The 26,278-nt window shown below is 41.9% G+C and overlaps 1 protein-coding gene across 2 annotated transcripts in view; it reads right to left on the reverse strand.

Moving 5' to 3' along the window:
- LOC126387729 (gamma-aminobutyric acid receptor subunit beta-2) overlaps positions 1–18,149 on the reverse strand; it is an 81,366-nt gene extending 63,217 nt beyond the window's left edge. The window contains exons 1-3 of one of the 2 annotated variants that reach the window (XM_050040362.1): positions 17,370–18,149; positions 17,117–17,214; positions 16,369–16,436 (exon numbers count right to left, since the gene is read on the reverse strand). In XM_050040362.1, coding sequence (XP_049896319.1) covers positions 16,369–16,436; positions 17,117–17,214; positions 17,370–17,452 — 249 coding nt within the window. In that variant the 5' untranslated portion in view covers positions 17,453–18,149. The remainder of the gene's footprint in view (positions 1–16,368; positions 16,437–17,116; positions 17,215–17,369) is intronic. The other variant, XM_050040363.1, reaches the window with a different exon arrangement.
- Between the last annotated feature and the right edge of the window lie 8,129 nt (positions 18,150–26,278).

Below are 26,278 nucleotides of genomic sequence, written 5' to 3' on the forward strand. Positions count from 1 at the left end.
ATTATCAGGATATGTAATAACAGCCTCATTCAAGTCTCGCGATGCAGGCGCTGCGTGAATGCGTAGCATGTGTAAACACAAAGAATGAAAACATGGCGGAAGGTGGTGATAGTGGCACTCAGGACATTTTCCCCCCAACTAAACGCACAGAGTCTGAGGTCTGGGTGTACTTTGGGTTTCTGAAGAATGCCGAGGGACAGCTGGTGGAGGACAACTATCCTGTGTGCAGAACATGCAGAAAAAAAGTTGCTGCGAAGGGTAGCAACACTACAAATCTGCTGGCTCATCTCCGTGACCATCATCCACAGCTTTACAGCCAATGCAAGTTATGCTATGCAAACGTCAGTTATTGTGTGAGGGACTTCGGTTTTACTAAGATTGTCATAATGTGTAACTCTCGACGTATATAGGACATTTGAGCCGTATCTGTCAAAACGGCTACTAGGTTTTCCGTTTTCGTTTTAGACACTTAGGAGCTAATACTAGCTGAGTAGCTAACAGCCGTATTAGCAGCTATGTTGCTAAGTGTTTCAAAACGAAACGGAGCTGTAAACACTGAGCGGAGCCGACAGAATATAAACCGACGTAACGTAACGCTAATTGAGATGAACTATGATTGAATCACTGTGATTATGGTTATTGTATGGCGAGCTAGAATCGATATAGAAGGCCAGTTATGCTTTCTCGACATAACCTCAAGGAAACAACATAAAATGCGAGAGCCTTAATGGGGGCTCTCGGTTTTATAAGGTTAATTAAATTCACTGCTCACAGTCTTGACCTAACACACACACACATACACACACACACACACGAGAACATGCACTCCTTTTCTCATACAGGCACTCCTCTGACTCACATGCACACTCTCCTCTGACTCACATGCACACTTCTAATGTGTGAATTATTCTGTGTAATGATGACCATTGCCCTTGGGTTTTTTTTTGGTTTCTCCTGCACATTTGTGATATCTATTCTATATATTGTATGTTTTTTGTTCTACTCTTGCATTGTTTTGTTTTATATATATTTTTCCTCTTGTGCTAATAAATAAATAAATAATATATAAATTGTTTACATATTTTGCTGACTGTTAAAATGCACCAGACAAATAAGCTTTGCTCCTGTAATGTGTTTACGTATTTTGTTCATTTAAAATGAATTTTTCTGTTGCTGTGCCAATCCCTTGCCCCTTTAATGTGAAAGTTTCATTTTAATATAAGATTTTGGCTGTTAACATTTCAGTATGATGTATCTATTTTTGGACATTTTACAGCGCTTAAAAAAATATCGCGATATTATCGTTCACCGTGATAATTTGGTCACTATAATCGAGATATCAAATTTTCCATATCGTTACATCCCTAGTACAGACCAAGCAGCAACCTCTGGGGCTGAAAAATTAAGCCAATGAGGAGGTGCCAAACACTGCAGTTCCTTGAATGGCCATTTGAGGGTGGCTCCAGAAGTGAGTCAATCCCCATAGACTCCAATGTTAAGATGCCCAACTTTACAGCAAAAATAAACATGTTCACAGTTAATTTCAACATTTATGACACCTGAACAGGAAGTGAATTTTTATATAACTCATCGATTTGTATTTTATTAAGACTTAATGTGAAGGATTTTTAAGGGTGGGGGAGTTTGAGTGACAGGCAGGTTACAAGGCATCGCTACAGTCTATGAGTCAGATCCACCCCTTGCTCCTCCACAACTCTACCCTCTTGTCCAAATATGGTCTTTTCTAGCTTCCAAAAATCAAGAAGGCGACGGCCAAAATGCTGAATGTGCAACCCTGTCTCACTCCAAAGTCACTGAAATCTGGCACTTGGTTAGTGACTTGCTCAGTCAGACAGCCGTTCTTTAATGTCAGCATGATATGCCAACGGGCGCCGTTAAAACTATAAGGGGGAAGCGCGGCGGGACAAGAATGAAAACAAGGTGGCCAGAGTCCAAGTGGAGCTGGCAGGAGGGGTGGTGGAAGGGGCCAGCAAACACCGACTTTCACCTTGGAAAGCGGTGTAAGCGTTCCGAGAGATTATAAAGCCAAAACCTGGTTTTTATTTTTCCAAAACCCAACCACGTGCTTTTGCGGCCAAAACCTAACCTTGTGCGTTTGTTGTTGAAGGAAAATAACATCACGTAGTGCTTTTATTTTTGAAAGAGACTGTATGTAAATGATGCATTTCCTGTGGAGTCCACAAAGCAATGGGTGACATCAAGGTAGCTACGGCCATTATTTTATGATAGCTATGGTACAGACACATATTTGCATCTTTTTGTGCCATCCCTGATAGTTTGCCCTTATTTAACTTTGTTATGCTCGGTCTTCCATGAGTGAATAATGGCTAATGGCTCTACACATGGTAATTAGCTGGTTCACACTGAAGGTCATCACCTACATTTAGGTTAAATTCAGCGAGTGTGACTGGTATTTGTTTCACAATAGCAACTAAGCCCAAACTTTGAGCTGGTGAGTATAAGCACACAACAGCACACAAACAAATATACCAGTGGGGCTAGTGAGCTGAGAGAGGCCTCCCAAAATGGAGGGCCAGCCGATTAACCCACTTCGATTTGTAACTCTGTCTAATCCCCCCGCAGTAGCAGGGCCCCGGCCTTGTGTCATTACCAAACAGGCAAAGGGAATGCATAACTGAGAGAGAGAGAGACCAGGGAGTGAAGAGGGAAACAGAGGGATGAGCGAATGTAGCAGAGGAGAGTAACATCAGCTCGACACAGGACAGGTGTGGAAATTATTGCCCTGCAATACGTGAGTGGCACAATGGCAATATGCTGTTAATTCCCCACACTCTGCCCACCGACAAGAAAACAAGATGCTGCTGTTTAACAGTTAGACCTACAGCTGCAGGGAACGGGCTGTCGTCTGATGGCTAAACATCCACCCCATCATTCACTGTCACAGGCAACAGTGAATCAGATGCCTAACTAGTGAGCTTGTTTAACCTGGGGAAATTGATTACACGCCTTCCTTCCCCTGACATTTAGAGCTGTGTTATTAATTGTACAATAAGCAATGTCTGTGACATTAATAACAACTTAAGCAGTGCATCTCTGTTGCTTCGTGACAGTGTGCGTGCATATGTGTGTGTAAACTGTCATTGGTGTATGTCACTTCATTTGTTAATGTTAGATATTGTGCCCAAAAGATGTCATTTGAGTCGTATAACAAGAGTCAAAACAGCAGGAATGTGGTGTCCAGATGATCCTGATCAAACAGAATAACTTCACATACAACAAAATGTTTCTGCAGGGTTCTTATCAGGGATTAATGCAGTCTGTTTTAAACATTTTAAAAAGCTTGTTTTGCAAAACCCAACTGAGAAAGTGCTTTTTTCTATATCAAACCTGATTATTCAGTTACATAATTGTTTTGTCCTTCTGGTGATTAAACAGTTTCCTGATAAACCACTCCAAGTTTTCTGACCTTTAGTATTACTGTTTCAAATTTGGATTATCATTAAAATCATGCTTGATTACTGTGCTTTGAAAACTTATGGTTAATACTGCCCAGCATCAACCAAAGTTTGCAGCAGTCTCCCAGACGCAGGTGCAGTATACAGCATACAGCATACAGCATGAGTCTGTTCTGCTGTTCCCTTGTTTACAGAGTGGGCGTGCAGCAGGCAAACCCAGTGATGCTGCCGGTCCCCTGTCCTCATCTACAGTGACCCAGTCACTTAGTCGCACAAAAAAAAACAACAACAACAAGCAAACATGAAATTCTATTAGGAGCTGCACCTCGTCAAAATACATCAAAACCCATATGACTGGACCGCAGGAAGCCAGGCAGGAGTCATGTCACAAACCAGTCACAGCTGACAGATATCTTACCCTTCTTCCCGAAAAAACAGTCTGTGATAAATACAGAATAGTTGATCTTTTTAGTGCAGGACTACCCAGAGCTTTGCATCTGTCCCAGAGACAATAGGCCAACACATTTGTACACAGCACATGGAAGAAGATCAGCTCTGCACTGAAACAGGATTTCAGATAAATAGGGTATACAACGCCGTGCTCTTGAAAGCTGGCACAAAAAATGCACAAGAGTAGCACCCAACACCCAACCTCGCGTTTTCCAGGCGGGTAAAGACACGGCATCTGTACGACCCCCAATTTCCAGGGCCGGTAGCTGCGGTTATTCCACAGGCTAGTTAATAACATGTCGGGCAGGAAATCCAAAGTGTGGGATCATTTTGAGAAGGTGAAGGACGAACCCAAGGTGATATGTAAACTCATCTTCATTGGTCGACTACAAACATGACGTATCATCTGAAACATGGAAGTAGCTACATGCCCATTAGCCCACAGCGTCATTAACAGGCGGCTCGCTCAGCGTGTGACGTGCACTTGGAGATAAAATATAGGCCTATATTAATGAAGGTTCATTAGTATGGTTCAAACTTAACTTTACTAGCCAAGTGGCTAGTAAGCTTTAAAAATCTACTAGCCAGAAATTTTTTCACTAGCCAAAAATCATAAATAGCATTTTGGTATATTTTCAATGTGTTATTACTAATACACTCGAGCAATTCTCAAATGGGAACGCTTACATTGGTTAACTGGCCTCTTTCTTGTTGTAGGCTCTTAAAATTCTCTCGCTCCGTGTTTCCAACTGTTGCAGCCAGTAAGCACAGACACGCAGTGTGCTGGTGGATCTTATCAGCCTTTAAAGGGCGTGAAAATGGCGGACCGCGGATCTCCAATTTTCATACCGTTCTCCACATTGTCATTGTGTCCATGCAGTTACTTTCACAGGAACCCAGCGGCTCTGTGGGGCTATATTTAGGCAAAGTGGTGCTTTAAATGAAATGACAAATAACACCCTATAGATAGTGTTTACCATCTTCACCATGTGAGTAATGTGTGTTGTATGTTAACTCTTGCTAATAGGACTAAACACAAAGTTCAACTGAGACCCACTGTCCTTCCTTCTGCAGGTATTTCATCGCACACCAAAGTATAAAACACTCTGAAAATTTGATCTGATGATGGAGATAGATGGAAAGTGAGAGGATCAATAAAGTTATTAGAATTCATCCTGAGGGGACATGAACACTCATTATATTTCCAAACAATCCATCCAGTAGCTGTGGAGATATTTCACTCATAACCGAAGTCGCTGAACACAAAATAATTCAAGTCAGAAGATCACAAATAAATACCTGTAGGTAGACAGACGAAAAGTTGAGGAGGCAAAGCAAACAATGAGCACAATCCTCGGAAATACAACAATGAAAAAGAGATTGTGGCGAGGCTGCAAACTGTGCTGGAACATGGAGGAAAAGTACATTTAAAGAGTATTCACAGAATGAAAACCCAGAGTTTGGGCAACTGCAGACACCTGTTGTACAGACTACTGATGAGATTTAAAGAGATATCTGCAGTGAGAACAGAAATAATGGCTGCCTAACGCTTCAGTCACCATTTTCTCAGACATCTTTGTACACACAGCTTATGAGATTTTGACTGCACAAAAACCTGAGGTAATCTTGTCATAGCGACAGCTGCTCCGTCTACCTCTCCTCCCTCCTCCGCCTCTACTTCCTCTCTCTATTCCCTATTTTATGAATTCTAACCTCTTTCAGATGCGCCGTTCCTCACCTGCCCACCAACTGTTGCTCTTGAACCGGTCCTGTTAGGCACCTAACTCATTCACCTGCTCCACCTCATCTGTTGTTGGCTGCAGTATATATAAAGGATATCTCTGCCAGATCGTCTATGTTGTCTTGTTGCCTTACTGCTCTGTTTTCTCTGTCTGTACCTGTTTATATATGGCCATCTGCCTGCCTTTTTATTTACCGCCTATAACCCTCAGTATTTTGGATTTGTTTGCCATATCTGATTGACGTTGTTTCCAACTGTTAGCCTGCCTTTTGAGCAAACAAATACTTAATACATCCAGAATGTGTAATCCATGATTTGTGATCTGGTGTTTAAATTATTTAGTAGTAGTTGTACGCTGATTATATTTGCAGCCCAATTCCAAGAAGATATTCTTCGCATTGTACATTTCTGCAAACCATGAATACATTACATTTGTATTTTTCATACGTAGCATCACATATAGATCAACGTTTCTTAAGCAATGTATAGTATTTGAGCTGATTTTGTCACTGCGAGGTGGAGGTGATGGTGGATGGCAAATGGCATGGCACTTAGGTGAGACGGCTGCAAAGCTACAGACTGCTGCAGAGCACTGTTCAAGACCAACAACACTGGTTGTTTTTTGGCAACCTTTTCCTGCATTTCCCAGCAGTGTTTGTGGAACAAAACCGAGGGGTTTTTCACGAACAGATGGTGCCATTTCCCAGCTTGTTTGAGCCACCTAACCTGGGTGTTTTTCCAACACATTCTCACTTCAATCTTGTCACATATCGACGTTTGGTCTCATGGATATTCCATGACCAGATACGATGTGAAAGGTACCCTGGGTGTGTTGGTTGTTGAGGTTCTGGGACATCATGTAAAGTTCTGCCTGCTGAATGCATTGTCTTCTTTCAAAATACACTTTCGTTTTCACAGGAAATTTAACATTTACATACAGTCTCTTTCAAAATAAAGACACTACGTCAGTGCAACAACCCAAATTGACTTTTTTTTTCCCTCCAACAACTTACACACGTGGTTGGGTCTAGGCAACAAAAACATGTAGTTAGGTTTAGGCAACAAATGCACGTGGTTAGGTTCAGGAAAAAAGAACAGGGTTTGGCTTTACAATCTTACAGGATGCGAACACCGCTCTCCCAGGTGAAGGTTTGATGGACCCATCCACCACCCCTACCACCTGCCCTACTCGGACTTTCACTGCCTTAAATTTGTTCTTGTCCTGCCGCGTTTCTCCCTGACGACTATAACGGCGACCAGCCATGTATCATGCTGACATCAAAGGACGGCTTTTTTCACCAGTGTCTGACGCCACAAGTCACTGCCCAAGCTCTGGATTTCGACGACTTTGGAGTGAGACCTGGTTGGTTTTTCACCAACTGGTTCCTGCTTTTCCAGTAGTTTCTGTGCCACCAAATATGGAGGTTTAATCTGAAACATGATCTTTTTCTAACAATAACTGTGTTTTTTTTAACCTAAACCTAACCACACTTTCAGTACAGTGTTATTAAGAAACATAAAGTTTAACTGTATCCACTACAAAATGATGCACCAATATAATGTACTCATAGTTTGCAGGAACATGCAGTGCATGAGGACAATTGTTTTGGTGCTACTTAAGTATCACTGTTTGCATTAGAAACAAATGTGAATGCTAGTTTTTCGTCAATCTGTGCTAATCATTATTATTGCAGAGAAATATGCAAATGTTTATTGCCATTTATCTTCAAAGACAAGGCCAGTGTTAATCAATAGGTTTGGTTTTGGTTTAATACAGTGTGTTTTCCAAGTGAATATTTGCAGGTTAGTGTGTGTATGGTCGACTCAAAACTGCCATACTTATATTCAATGAAGAAACATGTCAGCCAGAGTGTTTCATGTATATATGTTTTAATGGTTTTTGACCAGCAGCGGAGGTCTTAAGCTCAAAGCAATAAGCTCAAATTGATAAAGCCTCCTACGTTATTGCTCCAGGATATGAACTATAGACAATATTACCAACAGGCAGCTTTCAGTCCTGCAGAGACTTTGCTTTGATAACAAACCTTTTTAAAGTGAGTCTGACTCACAGCCTGAAAATTCATAATGACATTATATTCTTGTACCTCATTCTTGTAAATTCACATTTTTAAATGCTGAACTCACATTCAAGTCACCAGGAAATTGATAAAGTGCTTTGACGTACACACGACAAAATGCCAAGTCTTTTGGCTGCGCCCACGCTCAGAGCAATGAATGCTGTTACCTGAACTTATCAGCATTCCGGTGGCGGAGACAGGTGCTCACACTGATCTAATGTGTAAGGTACGGTTCCTCTCATATGAGGGGGAGCTATAAAATGCCACTTTGTTGCTGCTTTTACATATATTTACCCTAGATTCCTCTTGCTTGTTTCTCATCCTCCATTTTGAAAAAACCTCCTCTTGTTTCCTTCCTTATATTAGCATCATGATCCTCACCATCATCACAGCCACCACCTTCATCATCATTTACATTGAGTTAATTGGCTCTGCTAATGAACAAACACCTACCCATATGTTATGTATTGTCACTGGTGGCATAAAAATCCTATTTTCAGTATACAAACAACCCACTTAGTGTCTGTCCTTTTACTGCATTCAAGTGGCACACAGTGTAATCTAAATGGATTACTAAAACTCTGTAGGGAGGCACATGTATCTAAACCTACCCGCATGAATAATGCAAGTTGGAGCATGGGTTGTTTCAGCACTCCACTCACACAATTCATCCACTCCTCCTTTGCTCCCTCCAACATCCCTTGTGACTTTACTCTGCACAAGCTTGCTGTATTTTCTATATTTATATGTAATGTATACAGCTCCTGCATATGTTGTGTGTTTCTTTTTCTTTTTATGAATCTGTTGATAAGTGTAGCAGGTTGTTGCTAATCTCTTTAGGTGGGTAAAAGGAAGCCAGGTGGAAAAGACATAGCTTGATGAAAGGGCTGTAAAAGTGAAACAAAAAATTACACAGTAAGTGGGCTGAATATATTTTGCCACCTCAGGGGTGCCACGCATCAATGCCTGATAAATAAAGAACTAGAATAGACAGGCAGAAATATAAATGTTCCCTACAAATGCTAATGGTATAAGTGGACATAATAAACCATCACCTCGATAACTGTTTTCAGACTTGATATTTGTATTACTGACCTCCATGGCAGCTGGAGTTAGAAATACTGCATTGGTTATATCCATGCATTGGACAGTAGGGAGGGAGCATTTGATTACTTTACAATTAGAAAAAACATTCAGGTTACGACCTTAACCTACTAAATATACTTCTGTATGACATTCATGGTAGAATCACCAAATCATGGGGAAGTTTCTTTAAGGGTGCTTTCACACCTGCCCTGTTAGATTCAGTTCAATCAAACTCAAGTTTGTTTGCCCTCTAAGTGCGGTTTGTTTGGGCAGGTGTGAACACAGCAATCTCACTTGGGTGTGCACCAATACAACTAGACCCAGACCTTCTTGAAGAGGTGGTCTTGGTCCGGTTACAAATGAACTCTGGTGCGGTTCGTTTGTGGTGAGAACGTGTAACGACCTCAATCTGAACCAACTGCAGTCACATGACACATTGTTTGGGTTAAACATGAGCATGTTACAGTCCTGGAGGATTATTAATGTGCACCTCCTCCTGTACTGCCTTAATATGCACATTCAGCACATCCAATGCATCAAAACATTGTTTTCTAGTTGGAGCCGCGCCTCGTTATCAAACTGTATGGTTTGACTAAAATGAACAATGAACCTCCTGCAAACCAGAGGAAGTAGCTTTGACACTTTCAGTGCCAGCGTTCATTATGGTACATTATAAACGCTGGCACCGAGGTCTCCTCGGACTTTGACCGAGGAGACCTCGGTCAAAGTCCTATGTGAAACTAAGACTTGTTGTGAAACTCATTTTAAGATATCAAATGAACCATATGCATAACTTTTTGTAACTTCACTATTTCCTAAGCATTCAGGGCAGACTAATTCAGTGTAGAAGAATTCTACATGTTGTGTCTTTAAGTAGTCTGCTTAAAGGCACAGTATGTAAGATTTAGGGGGATTTCATGGCATCAGGCAGTGAGGATTGCAGACCAGCTGAAACTTCTCCCAGTTAGAATTCCTTTCTTCATTGTTCAGGAAGTTTTTACAGGAAGCTTAATTATCTGCAGGGGTCTCTTCCTCCCCTGAACAAACTAACCTGGTGATTTAAACCAGTAAAAACACTGAATTCCGCCATTTGACATTAAATAATCAGTGTTTTTCCGATATTCTTGTCATGGAGGGGCTGCTAATTAGAGTGGCCAGCGCAAAAAGGCCCTATCTAGAGCCAGTGTTTGACTTGTCCATATAGAAACATGACACTGCAACATAGACAAGGACCTCCTCCCTATATAGAAATGGCTCATTCTAAGGTAACAAAAACACATTATTTTCAGGTGATTGTACATTTAAGAAAACATACTTATGTTATATTCCATTACTGCCAATATACCTCCCTAAATCCTACACACTGGACCTTTAAAGCTGTTCTACTCAACATTTTTAGCAGTAGATCAAATGACTACATATAATGTGAAAGGGGTTGTTTGTAATAATAAACTTACAAAGAACTATCACCCAACTTTGCACTTTCCCTCAGCTAAACAGGGAATTTTAGCATCTTTCAGCTAGTTGTTTTGGTTTTATGGTCGAACTTTACTATGTTGACTACCCTGTTTCCAGCAGAAGCGTGGAGAAAAAGCTTTGACAAACCCACTGGATACCATCAACTCAGCACCGCACTGCAAACAGGCACAGTTAGCGGCTCACTGGTGAACACAATTTAGCATCTTAAAAGGATTTAGGACTTGATTAATTCCAAAACAAGCTAAACAAGTGAATAAGCCAGCTGTTTTTTGTCCACATCAACACTGGTAGGTGATGATAGGTTGTGTTTTCCAGTTGTTCTGCTGCCCACATGTGGCCAAAAATAAATAAGCTCATACTGCTTTACGTTTAAAAGTTTCAGCATATGGTAAAAGTGCTCATGCTTGCATCCAGTGCCTCTGAGATTGTGCGATTGTTCTTGTGTAACTCTTAATAATGAGTAATCCCTACTGTTTTACATCCTTGTGACAGCAGAGTTAGTACAGTGATTCTTCCAAGTTGACACTGCTAACAGGACGTTTATGGTTAATAAGTCATCTCATCTTAAAAATTGTTGTTCAATTGTCTTCTTAATATTTGAATTTTCTATTGTTTTCTTCCCTTGTAACTTTAATTTTCCACATGCATATGCACCGCGCCATAAGTCATCTGCTATCCTTCAATGTTTCTCAAAAACTATTCAAGCCAATTTTTAATGAAACTGTTTTGGAGCAGGACCTCGGAGATGAGTTGAGGTTGTCTTTTAAGTCAGGCCGATGTATCATCTAACCGGAGCAGTGAAAATAAATCAATACTGTTAGCATTAGAGCCGTGGCTTTCTTCATACACTTTGCTCACTCCAGCTCTCTCCATTACAACACCAAGTCAAATCCTTGCTGAACCCTGGTTGGGTTTGTCTCTGCTCTGTCTCTGTTATGTAATTTTGAACAGCTACTTTCCTGGAGGCTACGTTAACACTCCAGTTTACGATGAAGCATGACCGCAGAATAGCGAGGGATTAGGATTTGAGAATGTGTGTATGTACATGAGAGACAGAGAGAGAACGTACATCCTCACTAGAGACTTTCTAAGTGTATAAGTATGTCCACGTCCGCCCTATATGTTAGCTGGCTTAATATAGACTGTGGATAAGAGAGGAGACACTGCAAGAGTCACTTCAAAGGACCTCAGTAACTAAAACTTTTAATGTAGCAGTTATGAGTGCTGTAATTACCCTTTACAGCCAACTTGAGAGTTTGATTGGTATGATTAACTGTTCCATATTTCCAAAGCAAACTGTATTCTTGTGCTCATGTTTTGTTTGCGGCTTCTATTTGTGCTTCATAATACCCAAACCAACCATCTCCAGCTCTGTGGATTACAATAATATCTTAAACTCTCCAAAATGCTTTATCACCCGTGATTACATCTGGGGACGAAGGTCAATCCCCATTTGCTCATTAGCTTGTTATGAGTTTTAAATATAGTGTGGAGATCATTTTAATGGTTTGACAGTTCATTTCACAATAGGACAGAAAGTTGGAGTGTATTTATTTCTCCCCACAATTGGGATGCGTTTCAGTCTGTGAATCTTCACACATTGCCTCTACACTCTCATTAGTTACTATGCAACCATCATGGAGCAGGAGTTTGGAGATAATTTGAATACTGACAAAGACTGCAGTCATCAACCCTTGTGCATAATTTTGGTGAAACCCAGCCAGAAAAAAGTGTGTGCGCTGTAACTAAAGTGACACTCGTGTCTCTGTATCCTTTTAAAAATGTAAAATTACATTGAGTTCATCATCTTTACAGATTAATTACATCATTAGTATCATTAAGATTACAATGAGCTGATTAAGATGAGCTTTTCCTCACCATTGCCATTATAAACTGGGCGTTAAATGTTTAAATCTGCGCCTTGAAAATCTATTTAAATCATATTGACTTATCATTTTGGCTGTCTACTGCTCATCAATTTACAATTCTGCCCACATCAGCAAAGGACTATTGAAGGCTGCTGTGAAATAGATCCAGACACAAGTACAGATGCAAAGTTAATATCATTTTAAAGCTTTCAGGTCCGGATGAGATGTTACGTAATACCGCGTAAGTGCTTCCCCAATCTTCCTTCCTTTTATTATCAAATAGCAAGGAATGATCCCCTGCCTTTCAGCCAACATCCATTACAGTGTAACCATGTGTATGATATATAGTATAAGCCTAGTTTTCAGTGCAATCTTGATGCATTTATAGCAGACATCCCATCAGAGACATCTTCTGCTGAGAGGTGGAAATAACTGGGTACAAAAATGGGGGGCTCTGAATTTCGCAGTCCTTCTCCAGCAATCAATAAGCTCCTCTTGACCTTTATGTGCATCAATAATGGTATTTCTGCCTTTTGGAGGAGGATAAGAACTTTAGTTCATCCTCAGACAGGAGTATTTCTTCCCCTGTGAAAACTGTTGGCTTAGGATTCAAGTGCTCAGGAGCTCAACCAAAAGCAAATATTGAGACTTAAATGGTAGTGGAAGAAAGTGCACAAAAGAGAATTGCTTGGAGGGAAAAAAAGAGAAAGAAATCAACTTATTTCTCTCGATGCCTACTGTATGTATTCTCCGTTCTTCCTTTGACCGGTGCTTGAATCAAAGCTCGCCGTGCCACTTGCCTCGGGTCAAATGTCTAACATGACATTGGTATTCAGTGTGTATGTCCCTCTCTGTATGTCCACCTCTGAGTCATGCAGAATGAACCCTCAGCAGCACTAGGTACATGACCTTCTCTCCAACACCAGCACCGCTCCTGGCTCTCCACATGGTAACGTGTTAATGTCAGAGCTCTCGCTCCTATCTATCTCTGTCTCTCTCTCTCTCTCTCTCTGTCACATACATACAGAGGTGAAAAATTTGACTCCTAGGTCTTACACGATCATATCCTATGCCTTTTCTCCCTCGAAGGCCTCTCTGACCCTGACACCCAGGAACCGGTGACCTTTTGTGGGTATGTAATGAATGCTTCAGCCTCCTCGTTCCGTGTCTGGCTCCAGGCCTAAGTGACATGTAATGTAGTTTTCTACATGGTATACGACTCAGTAAAGCCAGCTGTTCAGGCCAGTCATTAGCATTATGGACAGGAGGAAGACAATTTTCCAAATTGGGCCCCTCATCGACACCCACTCTCACATTAGTTGGTAACATAGGTTGCTTTGGGTCGTCTAATTTCTAGTTTGCTTAGCTTTTCACTTTTGCCCCCTCCTTTTTCTAGAGGCTGTCTTGGGCGGCTGTGGCTCAGAGGTAGAGCGGTTCGTCCACCGATCCGAAGTATCCTTGAGCAAGATACTGAACCCCAAATTGCTCCTGATGGCTGTTCAATTGATGTGTGAGTGTGTTAATAACTGAGTAGCGGGTGGCACCTTGTATGGTAGCCTCGGCCACCAGTGTGTGAATGGGTGAATGTGACTCGTAGTGTAGAAAGCGCTTTGAGTGGTCAGATGATTAGAAAGGCGCTAAACAAGTGCAGTCCATTTAACATTTAACCAAGAAAAGGTAGGATGGATTTTTTGGATGAGGCGCTCAACATTTTAAGTCCAGGTTGTGCATTTGGACATCAGGACTGCTTACGTGACAAATTCTGGAGAGGACTCCGTGTCCTCTGGACGACTCACGCTTGAAGGCTTGCAGACTTAGTTTGGTGACTCATCTAAAGTGAGCTAGAGGCCTGTATTGTTTCTAAATGGGTTTTCTGCTCTGTGACATTGGTAACAAAGTGCTAAAACAGATGGTTTAAGACAAACCTCTTTGCAGTTCCTTATTTTAATGGCCCCACTGGAAATATCAAATATATACACTATGATACCCCAAGTTCATGCCTCTGCTTTTAATGCGAGGCCTTCAACAGAGAGCAGTGGTGGGTGATGGAAAGATATATTGTTAATACACACACCAAAGCATGGGTGTCCTGCTCTGCTGTAATGGCTAATAGGACACTGTTGGATACATCCCTCAGTGACATCTCTCCATTATCCTCAACCCTGTTTCTCATCTGCTCTCTAAAGAAAGTACACAGGGTGGTTCTATCCCCGCACCAAAATAAGTGGCAGACAGAGAGCCAGATGGGGGAGAGGAAATGGAAGAAAGGAAAGTGCTTCTACACCAGCTGCTATCCTGAAAAGTGGTTACATTTATAGGAAGGGGAGCAGATCAAAGATGCCGAAACCATTACGCACACATGTGGCCTCTTCTTTTCATGAGACTCCAATGGGTCAGGTGGTAATGACTCCCCTTTCACATTAGAGGGTGTTTAGTGGGCCAAAGCTGACAAAGGAATGGGATGATCAAAGACGCTGTGTGGCACTGGCTTTGTGTGTTTGGATGGAGAGTGGGATTTTTTTTTGTTTGGCCATGTGTGTGGGTGTGTGTGGATAAGCCCCGGCCCTGACGCACTTCTGGGTGGGAGTAATGAAGCTGGGATACGCTCTGCTTTTTTTTCTGAAAGTTGCAGACCAGCGGAGATGAAAGCAGTGGAGGAAATAGTAAACAAAGCACAACAAACTTTGGCTCATATTGTAGGACATGTACTACTATATACCATGTTCTTGCAACACCATGGCTACAAATCTTGCTTGTGCCCTCTTCCCTTGCTCTCTCTCTATTTCACTCTGCTTCATGCCATCTAGAAACAACCAATACCCCAACTATAAACATGTAAGTGTTGCCTGGCACAACTGTTGGGCCATTTAACATGACAAAACTACACTCCATCTTGCTGCACAATAGTAACATCTTACATAATACTAACAGTATTTGATTCCTGCTGATACATCCCAGTCCAAACTGTACTTGCAGGTACTCTTTTACATACATGCACAAACATAAGGGTAGCTTTCAAGCTCTCGCATCGTCACACAGGGAAAACATGGCTTTAATTAAGAATTCCAGGCCTCCATATAGAGGGCCCTGTAGCCCTGCATTGTGTATGTAAGCGCCTCTGTGTGTGTGTGTGTGGATGTATTTGCCCACAGTTGGTCTTCTGGGTAAATACATGCAAATAGACACAGCATCATCTGTTTCCTCATCTCATCTCTGCACATCAACATAGTCAACAGGAGCACAAAGATAACAACATGAGCAACAGCCTTTGGGGCGCTGCTGCCAAAAATATTCCGGCATGTAATCATTCCCTAACATCACAACATGACTCACATCGCAGCTAGCACCGCCAAAACAACGGCAACAGCAGGGCACATCTGGGTAAAGTTGTGCATGGGAATAGTAGAAGTCACAAGAAGCCACAAAAAGATGATAATAGGCCAATAAAAATCTCATGCATATTACCATAAATATCAATTTTTTGCTCACCTTGTCAACTGTATCATAAGTGTCAACAGTGACCTTCCATGGTGATAAAATGCAGCCTTGGGTTTTTCCTGTAAACTGAGGTGCAGTTCTCACATCTCATCACTAGGAGGTGCACTTGTATGAAGCAAAACTTAATCTCCACTCCTCATATCCACAGCTCTTAAGTTCCTCCACTGTCACTATGTCTACTTAACCCTTATAAACCAGCAATAACAGACAATCTAACACATTCCTGAAGCATCATAAATGCCAGTGTGAAATATTGCCAGGGTGGAGACAGACATGGGCTCATACAATAACTTCCTATAAGAAAGTGCTGATTGGATTGAACTCTGATTTCTCCCAAAATATTGATGTGAAGTTAGTGATGCCTGGCTGTGTGCCTGCTCAGCAAATAAGGCAGCAATCAGCTTAAGAGACGAAAACAAATCGACCATCTATGTTTGTCAATCAATCTCCAAACCCCCAGAGAGCTTGAATTCATGCCACCAACCAACCCCCAAACAAAACCATCATTGCCTTTGAGTCCTCAAACCCACAAGTCGATGCGAGTGATCGAGGGGGAAGACACATCTACACAAAGCAGCTTTAAGGGGGGGGGGGGGGGGGGGGGGGGGGGGGGGGGGGGTTCCCCGGTGGTTTGGGAAGGTATTCCCCCTGGTAGGTTTCTGCTCAGCAGGGGATCATTAGTCCGGAGTGGTCACCCATTGTCAAAGTAGAGGTGATAATGGCCTACTTACCATATTGACTTCTGATACCATGTCTATGCTGGCTATGTCTATATTCATCCCCACTCCAACCGGAGGACCTATAGGACAGATCAAAACAACGGTAAGCAACAAACATACTGTACATCAGGTGCAGCCTGTATGAGTCACTGACATATTCTACCAGAGATGCTTGATAAATGTGCGTGATGAAAACACAGATTAACACTTGTGAATTTAGCTGTTGTCAGCCGGATAACAGTTTACAGTGGTTCTTTTTGGGATTAGATGCGCTGAGCTGCGGTTCAAAGTGCTGGTAATTCCCCTAAAAGTTGTTGACATGAAACCACCTAGCCCTAAACATGTCTCCGTCGCAGTGAACACCTGGATAAGACCATGGATATAAACACAAATGGGCACCTATTTGTTTAAAATGCCAACAGACGTGCACTGGGAGTTCAGCCACCTTTTTTTTTTACTATAGTAATTGATGATTTAAATAAATGTGCTGGTGTATTGTGTTGTCCACATTCATCTCCAGCCACATCTCTCATGTGTTCTCACATTATATCGCCACTCTGGGTTGTTTTGACACATTATACCTCGGTTGTATCCTGTAACATGTCCCAGACTGTGGCAGAAGCCGATAAGAAATGTGTCTCTTACTTTCCGAAATTGCAGAGATAATGGAGTCATCGGTGATTATTGAAACACTGTACTATTATACGGGCTGACAAGGCGCAAACTCGGACAGAGTTGGTGATAATACGAGTTCATTTACCTCCGAAATCTGGCCTCAATCGTATATCATAACCTTTCAACAGCCTATCCACCGTTTCTTTAACCAAAGACATATTGCTAGGGTCATTGACACCGGCACTATGGAAGAGAAAGGAGAGAAAAGAGGTGCACAGCAGATTTAAATACGAGACATTCTTGGACCTTAAAGTGTCCAAGTATTTTCCATGCCGTCTGTAACACAGTCACACTTAGAAAAAAATGAGTGGAGCATCCTCCGACCCTCTCACACTTACCTTTGGGCGCACACCGCGGTCACTACGAGAGGGAACAACCAGACGCAAAAGCACCTCATTCTTCTTATTCTCAGCACTGCCATACTTATGTTGTGTGTATTTTTCTTTTAGTGAAGACAGACGAGGTCCAACTTATTCTTGCCAGTGCAGTAATTCCAATGCCGGGCGCATGCGTATTCCCGACCACAACATCAAGAAGAAGCAGCGCTGCTGCTGCTGATGGTAGTGGCAGATGTAGTACCCAAAGCCACGGAGGAAAAATTTAAAGGAGAACCAAGTTACACAGGGGCACACGGGGGTCTCCCTGGTTTTCGGTGTGACTATCACGGTGACCGTGGCTGGGGAAGTTGGTGGTTCGATTCCACGGGGGCGAAGTGGAGGATGTGGGTGTGGTTGTCTCTCTCCGTTTGCGCTTTAGACAGCCGTCAGCCGACTCATCGAGCTGTCCCTGAGCAAGGCACTTAACCCCGCTGCTCCGGCAGAGCTGCTCGGGGGATCCCAGCGGAAGTCTGGACAAGACAGCTCTTAGTGTAAATGTATGTAACTCAATGAGCGTGAAGCAGAGCAGTGGAGGAGGGAGCATTCAACTTTCACTGTATGAATCAGTGCGTTTTCAGGCTGACCACCTACCCAAACTTTCACTATAAAGCGTAATGCATATGTGAGACAGCAATGAGACCGATTATTGTTATATTTGCATGTGTTTATGCAAAACACTGATATGGCTGAGTGACATCAGCCTCCTTGTATGGGTGTGAACTTGCACGTGAGGCAGATGAACAAGGGAGATGAAACTGTTCTTGTAGTTTTTATGAGTACTGTCAGGCGGCTCCCACGGGAGAGCTGAGGGAGCACATCACATTCAGTTTGTTCACTCCTTCCAAAAAAAGTAAAGCAGACAAAAAAAAACTTGGTGACTCTGTCCGTGGTGCTGAAATCTGTAACACAGTCACCCCCTCTCTCTCTCCGACTCTGTCCAATGTGCTGAATGTGCTCCCCTCTCTCAGCACCGCTCCCTCTCCACACGGGAGGGGGGTTTCCGTGCTATAAATGCATTCCCGCACCAACAGTTGCTCACGCATCGATTTCCAAGCATTCAGGCCTCTGACGAAAAAAACGAGAAGCGTGGCTTAATACTCTGAGCGGCGCGGTGCCAATGCAGCGCCTCGGGGTTGGAAGCGGGATGCATGGAGCAGAGCAGTATGCACTGAAGCCTACACTCGGCACATCTCTCGCAGCCATGCACGCTTGTGGCTCCACGCACTGGTAAGCAGGATGTGCGCCACTGTGTAAACTCGGACACGAATCGTCATAGATATGGTGGGATCAGAGGCGGATGCTGGAGCAGTGAGCCCTGTGTAGGAGTCCTACAGCAGCTCTGCTGCAGCAGAGAGGAGAAGGGGACAGGAGTAATCCTACCAGGAAGATGCCAAATGTACTCAAGTGTAAAATCACAAGGAGAAAAAAAGATGATTTTTCTCACTGTAATCAATTTTACTGTGAAAAAATGACATAAAGTTCTGTACCGTGCGTGGCCTGATGGGGGCGCTTTAAAATATGAAGAATTTAAAAGTCAAATAAAACACACTTTGAAGTGGGTAATAATAATCAATATTTTATTTCCGGCCCCATTACACAAATTGCCAATATATCTACAGGGGGCTGATATGAAATTGCAGTGAGACAAAGATTAGTTTGGCAGCTGCAATTTTGGCTTTTAATTTGTTTTATAAGCCCCCGCGCAAATCCAATTAAAATGTATGCAAATATATATATATATTTTTACAGTATCTTGCATCTACCTGGAATTTTTGTTTCATTGTGAGAGAGGAAGCAGGAAAAATCTGGGGCACTGCGTTGTTTAGAGATTAAAAATAGGTCATAATAAGTTTCTTCCAATAGCTTAATGCATAGCAATGTACTGATTTAACCTAAAGAAGTACAGACAAGTGCTTTTTCTCTTGGCAACGCAGTTTGTCTCTGGTACAGAGTGTGTTGTCATGGTTTTCCAGTCTGTATTTCTTGGCATATTAAGTCATTTTGTCCTTTCAAGTGATGCCTTTACACAGATGATTTGACCCCTGCAAAGCCTTGAATACTCACACATCAAAGTGCTTAATGGCAGACCTAATCTGAAGCTGACAACTGGCATTAAACCTAATATGACCCACCCTTTGCAGAAATTTTCTAATTGTGACTGAATTATTGGAGAGCTAAAATACTCTTTTAAAATAATGTTTTAGTAGGAGATGGGGGGTGTTCATTAAAGTAGCCTATTGTGATTCCTAAATTGATTTCTTATTTCTAAATCGATCACACACACACACACACACACACACACACACACACATATATATAAATATATAAAACTAGCGCTTAGGCTAGTGCTAGATGCTAACACATAAACAGAAACAGCTAACGCCAAACAGAAATTAGCATCACAATTATTTGAGAGTTGAAAAACCTTGTTTAGTAGGTGATGGGGGGATTCATTTAAGTTTCATGATTTATTTATTTATTTTATTTAATTATTCAACTTTTTATTTGTTATTCCTAAATTGATTTTCTTATTTCTCAGTTGATTAAAAATCAAATAAATAAATAAGTATAAGCTATAAAACTAGTGCTTAAGCTACTCTGATAGCTCGATGCTAACACATAATTGGAATTATCATTAATGAGCTAATAAAAATTAGCATCACAAACAGAAATTAGCACCACAATTATTTGAGAGCTAAAATACTTTTTTTAGTGTTTACAAGGGGAGCGGGGGATTCATACAAGTAGCCTATCATGATTTATTTAATTTAATTTAATTTATTTATTTATTTAATCAGTTCATTTTTAATGCGAATCCTAAATTGAAACTGTTAGCTCAATGCTAATACACAATGGTTATGTGCTAACATTATTTTAACAAAGGATCCATTTTACTTCACATGCTAACATAAAAGAGCATGTGTACTCATACGTACAGGCATATATTTCCGATGCTGTGTGGAAGCTGCCGACTTCACATTTCTAACTCAATCAGTGACTGTGATTCAACACTCACTGACCAGTTACAGCAACTTCAGAGGGTCAGAATTCACATCAAAATTCCCAATAGGATTAAAAATATAGCCACTACAAGGTGGACAGTTGTGTGCCAAGAGAGGGCAGCATACATTATATACATTTAAATAAATGTTCTATTTTATTAATTATTCCTAAAGCTCTAGCTTAATAAGCAAAAAGTTCATTTCAATTCATTCCATTGTACATTTTATTTACCACTTTTATATGCAGTCAAGTCCAGGAGTTTGAGAGGAGAGATTTCAACATCAATCTCATATATAAAGGATGTTAATTTAAAGAAGAAAAGAATTTGAGCTGTGTGTTTTCTTATGGCCCTAGCTTGAAGAGCAGGACCAGCTAATGTAGCAGTTTACTTCAGAAAATATTTTATGTACCACTTTTATATACGGTACAGCAATGCTGCTGAGATAAAACTCAGAAAGACTGACGTGTGTGAACTGCTTTTGGAAATATGACAATATACGTGATGTACCTTGAGTCCTGTCCATTGTGTTGCTGTTCTTCCTGGTATCTACTAGATATTAATATACACAATTTTTTTCTTTTCTTTGTTAAAATTAGTGATGCAAATTGATCCCTGTGAACTCAACAATAAGCCATCTATTCTACACACCGCCGTGGTTTTGCAAGCAAGGGTTTCAAGACTAAGGGGTCTGTAGAGACTGAACAGATTTTACGTAAAGTGTGCACCTCTGCTCTTTGAAGATGATGTGGCTCTGTTGGTTTCATCACACCATGACCTCCAGCACGCACTGCGGCAGTTTGCAGCTGAGTGTGAAGTAGTGAAGAATGAGAGTCAGCACCTCCAAGTCTGAGGCCGTGGGTCTCTCCCCCAAAAGGGTGGATTTCCCTGATGGGTTGGGAGAAAATTACTGCCCCAAGCAATGGAGTTCAAGCATATCAGGGTCTTGTTCACCAATGAGGGTAAAAGGTAGTTTGAAGCAGCATCTGCAGTGATATGGGTATTCTATCAGATCATCTTGGTGTAGAGGGAGCTGAGCCAGAAGGAGAAGCGCTCACCTTTCAGGTCCATCTACGTCCCAACCTTCACCTATGGACATGAGCTTTGGGTAGTGGCTGAATAAATGAGATTGTGGATACAAGTAGCTGAAATGAGTTTCCTCCAGAGGATGGCTGGGCTCAGATGGGGTGAGGAGCTTGGACATTCAGAGGAAGCCTGGAGTAGAGCTGCTACTTCTTCGTTGGTTCAAGAATCTGATCAGGATGCCTCGCAGGTGCCTCCTGTTAGTGGTTTTGCGGGTAAGTCCAACTGGTAGTAGGCCTCAGGGCAGACCCAGAACACGCTGGAGGGATTATATATCTTGTCTGGCCTAGGAATGTCTTGGGATCCCCAAGGAGGAGCTGGAAAGCTTTGCTGGGGAGAGGGACGTCTGGAGTACCTTGCTCAGCCTGCTGCCCCATGACCCTGCCCCAGATAAGCGGGTGAAAATAGATGGATGGATGTATACAGGATGCTGTTAACCAGAGTGTGGTCACAGGCTGTGGTGCTACCTGGTTACCCGCTGGCGAGAACAGCAAGAACCGTGGCATTTTCCCGAGGACGGGCCTGTGTCTGCTCCGGGGCATGCAGTAAGATCAGCCACATGGATAGCACTCATGACATTTTGTACATCTTTCCCTAATGCACCCGCCATCATGTTTTATATCAATTATGTAATCAACTAAAAACAGGCTGCTGTCGGAATAAAAACTCCAAGTTGTTGCTTGTCATGCATGCACAGATTTTAGTGACTGCCATGAAAATAACTCTAAGTAATGCACAAATTTGGTTTTGTGGCACATAAAGGGCATGATCGCTATCCATCAATGTACATACCATGACCTCTTTTAGCATGCACTTCATAGCTCACAATATTCATCAGAGGGCGAACAGATGGTTGAACCACAGAGCGCTTCGCCAATCACAATATTGTGAGTATAAAAAAAGTTGTATTGTGACCCATCAGTGTCAGTGGGTGGATGTTCCCATCCCTTTCAAACTGGCACTGAGGCAAGCAAAGAAATATTTTGACCTGCTCTGCTGTTCTTAATGCCTGATTTACTGAATTGTTAAACATTCCCAAAAGGGCTCCAGCTCTCCTCTTTTCTCTCTATCTGTGTCGTTCTGCATCTTTGCACTAAGAGGGAATATAATGACTGCTTCTCTGAGCCCCTTATGCATTTCCGCCAGTGTAATATTCAGGTTGTCGTGTGCTGATGAATAAAAAAGGATGTCCACAGTGTCTGGAAAAAAGACATTTGTGTTGTTTCATGTCAGTAAATGGGTTTGTTTGCTGGCATTTCGGCAAGATGATGGGAAATGTGCGTGTGTCAGAAAGAAGCTTGTGTGTTATACGTGTGTGTGTGTGAGAGACAGAGTGAGGACTCTGTGCCTGAGTACACAGATAACACATCTCAGTCTAGTGTCTGCCATGACATTGACTTTTTGTTTTTGCAATAAATAACCAACATGATGAAAAAACTCAAATATTGCCACACAATGTGACACACTGGGTGTTTAGTTGGGCATAACATCTGATGTCAAAGGCTTTCGTTTCTCACAAATGAATATATACACACATGAACACACTTTGTCATGGTTTACCTTTGGCTGAACAGCTTTCTGTCCCCAAATTGGAAGTGAGTCCTTGTATTGTGACTCTGGAAAGACCTTTGTCCCCAGATGGTGGGTGGCAGAAATAAACAGACACGCCGATTTGAAAACCTTCAACGTAAAACTAATGCTTCAAAAACTATTCTTGGTAAGCACAGAGCCACTTTTATTCTTCTGGCGCTCGAAGATTTGGGGTTTTGAGACTTTGTTCATCTTCTATCATTTTATATTTCTAAACAATAAAACAATTTTATCACAAGAACAGGTTCATATTTATTAAGACAAGAGGTTTATCCATGTTAAGTGGTGAGGCTATAATTCTATCTCTACCCACCACATGTCCCATTAATGAATGTTTCCTCAATTAAATCTTGCTAAAGCTATTGTAAAACCTTGCCAAATATTGGCAAACTAATAAAGCCAGTGCAATCAGCTTTTATTTATTTACACATTGCAGGCATATCCAGAGGGAAGGTGGTAAGGGAAAAAGGGTGGATTACGATGCAGTGCTTAATAAACCTCTACAGCTTGCGGTCTTACTGTGGAGTTTGCACCTGGTCTGTTCTCAGCGGGTAACACCTCCCTTGGATCGACTGTCTGATATCCATCCAGCCCCACAGAGATGGAGCGGCAATATGCCAAAGCACATGGCCAAAATACAGTAGCAGCATTTCACTCACTTACTGTCAGGGCTGTGTCTTTGAAATGTCCACCAGCAATGTGGAGATCTGTAAATATATTAATACACATATGTACAGATAGGTGTGCATCTCTACAGGTTTCTATGTGACTTTGAAAGACCTCGTAAATGTGCATTTAAACCTGGATGTCAGATACAAAATGATCAAACAACATAGGCTTCGACGGTTAACTCACATTACATTTATAGTATAATCAAACACAATTTGCCAGACAGAGATGAAAATTGCACTTTGCCTTTCGCTGTAATTAAAACACCTCTCTGTATTTCTCTTTTAGGTGTACTGCAATTACAGCATTGACATTGCTGATTAGAGCCCCTTAACTCAGCAGGAGAGCTCTATTAGAGGCCTGTGGAAGGCACATTTAAATGATGGCCTTCTAATTATTGACAAGGTGAGGATTTAAGGCTACGAGACACAAAAAGAATTCAGAAACGTAAAAAAAAATCTGACGACCAGCAAAATGTGGTGTAATTATAACTGACTGTTACATGATTGATTTTATTTCATAATGTACTTTTTTCCTGGTAAGGAAATACACTACACTCATGCAGCGGTGGAGGAAATACAGATATCCTTTGTTTCAGTGAGAGCTGCAGTTTTACAATGTGAAAATATTCCATTATAAGTGAAAGTGTTGTAGTCAAAATCTCAACTAAAAGTAAGTATCGCTTGCATAATGTACTTGAAGCATTAAAAGTAAAATGAAGTCATTATACTGAGTGCCCTCTGTCCATCCATCCATCCATTCATTTTCATCCGCTTATCCAGGTCCAGGTCGCAGGGGCAGCAGGCTGAGCAAGATATTTGAGATGTCCCTCTCCCCTGCAACACTTTCCAGCTTCTCTAGGGAGGATCCCGGGACTTTTCCAAGCCAGATGAGACATATAATCCCTCCAGCGTGTTCTGGATCTACCTCGGGGCCTTCTACGAGGTGGACGTGCTCTGAAAACCGCCAATGAGAGGCACCAAATAGACATCCTGATCAGACGCCTGAACCATCTCAACTGGCCCTGTTTGACGCCAAGTAGCAGCAGCTAGCGCTACCCTATAGAGGAAACTAATTTCAGTTGCTTGTGTCCTTTCAGTCACTACCCAAACCTTATGATCAAAGGTGAAGGTCAGAAAGTAGATGGACTAATAAATCAAGAGCTTTGCCTTCTGGCTCAGTTCCATCTTCACCACTACGGTGCAGTGCAATGCTTGCGTCACTGATGATGCCACACTAAACTGCCTGTCCATCTCATCCTTCATTTTATCCTCACTTTTGAAGATACCAAGATACATGAACTCCTTTGCTTGGGGCAGTACCTCACTCCCAATCCAGAGGGGGCAATCCACCATTCTCTGGCAGAGAACCGTGACCACAGATATGGACATACTGACTCTCATCCCGACTGCTTCACACTTGGCTGCAAACTGCCCCTGTGAGTTCTGTCGGTCATGGTGTGATGAAGCCAACAGAACCACATCTTCTGCAAACTGCGGTCCATAAACCGGACACTCTGCTCCCTCCGGACGCACGTTGAGATCTGTTCTATGAATATCACAAACAGAATTGATGACACGGGACAACCCTTGCAGAGGCACGTGCAGTCCTCGACTTGAGAAAAAGTACCTCCAAATCTACTTAAAAGACAACTATAGTTCAATACAGGTTTGGTTTATGGTAACACTGTACTCTCTGTTTCATAGGCATCATAAAGTCGAGTCAAGTTTTTTTAATCACATTTATACTGATTGTCAGTTATATGACAGAATCTGGCCCAATAGTGACAGAAAGGTTGTTTTGGTGTCTTAGAGTTTGAAGGTATTTACTAATTTTGCATCCAATTAAATGCTTTCTCAAATTATCATGCCACTCCCCGATGATTATAAATTCTGCCAGTTACCGACCGGGGTACAGTCATAATTTTTGGTTGTGCTAACTGCCGTGGTTAACTTTGATAACATCAACTTGACCCACAATGGCTTGACCACATCATCGCAGAAGCGTTTACTCATGGACAAGAGGCTCATGCTCATGACTGCACAAAATGTAAATACTAATGTTACTCTACTCAGCTGGGCCGTAACAGTGGCTAGCTCATTGGTACCAGGTGAGCTAGCAGGATATGCACGCTTCCCCCTGCACACTGATACAATTGGCTGGTGTAGTTTGGTAGTAAGAAAATTGTTTGTGCTTGTAAATTGCTCACAAAAGGTCTGTGGATTATCTTGTGTACCCAGGTCATGATTTGTGGAAAGGGACATTGCTGTTAAGTTTCTGGAATACACTTTTTTTGGCACCTTGAGCACCACAGGCCAAGTGCCATCTACCGCCATTATATTCAAGGAAGGCAGACATCTTTATAGCCGATATCTCCAACACTCGGCAACTCACACCAAAACAATCTAGATCGATAAAAAGCACTACAGGTAAAAGGCAAATATGTACTTTTGATTTTGGGATGAACTGTCTCTGACATCTCTGAATGCAGTGACACTGCTAAGAATGGGTTTAATGGGGCAACAAA

The sequence above is a fragment of the Epinephelus moara genome, chromosome 3 (assembly GCF_006386435.1).
Source record: "Epinephelus moara isolate mb chromosome 3, YSFRI_EMoa_1.0, whole genome shotgun sequence".
NCBI classification, from domain to species: domain Eukaryota; kingdom Metazoa; phylum Chordata; class Actinopteri; order Perciformes; family Serranidae; genus Epinephelus; species Epinephelus moara.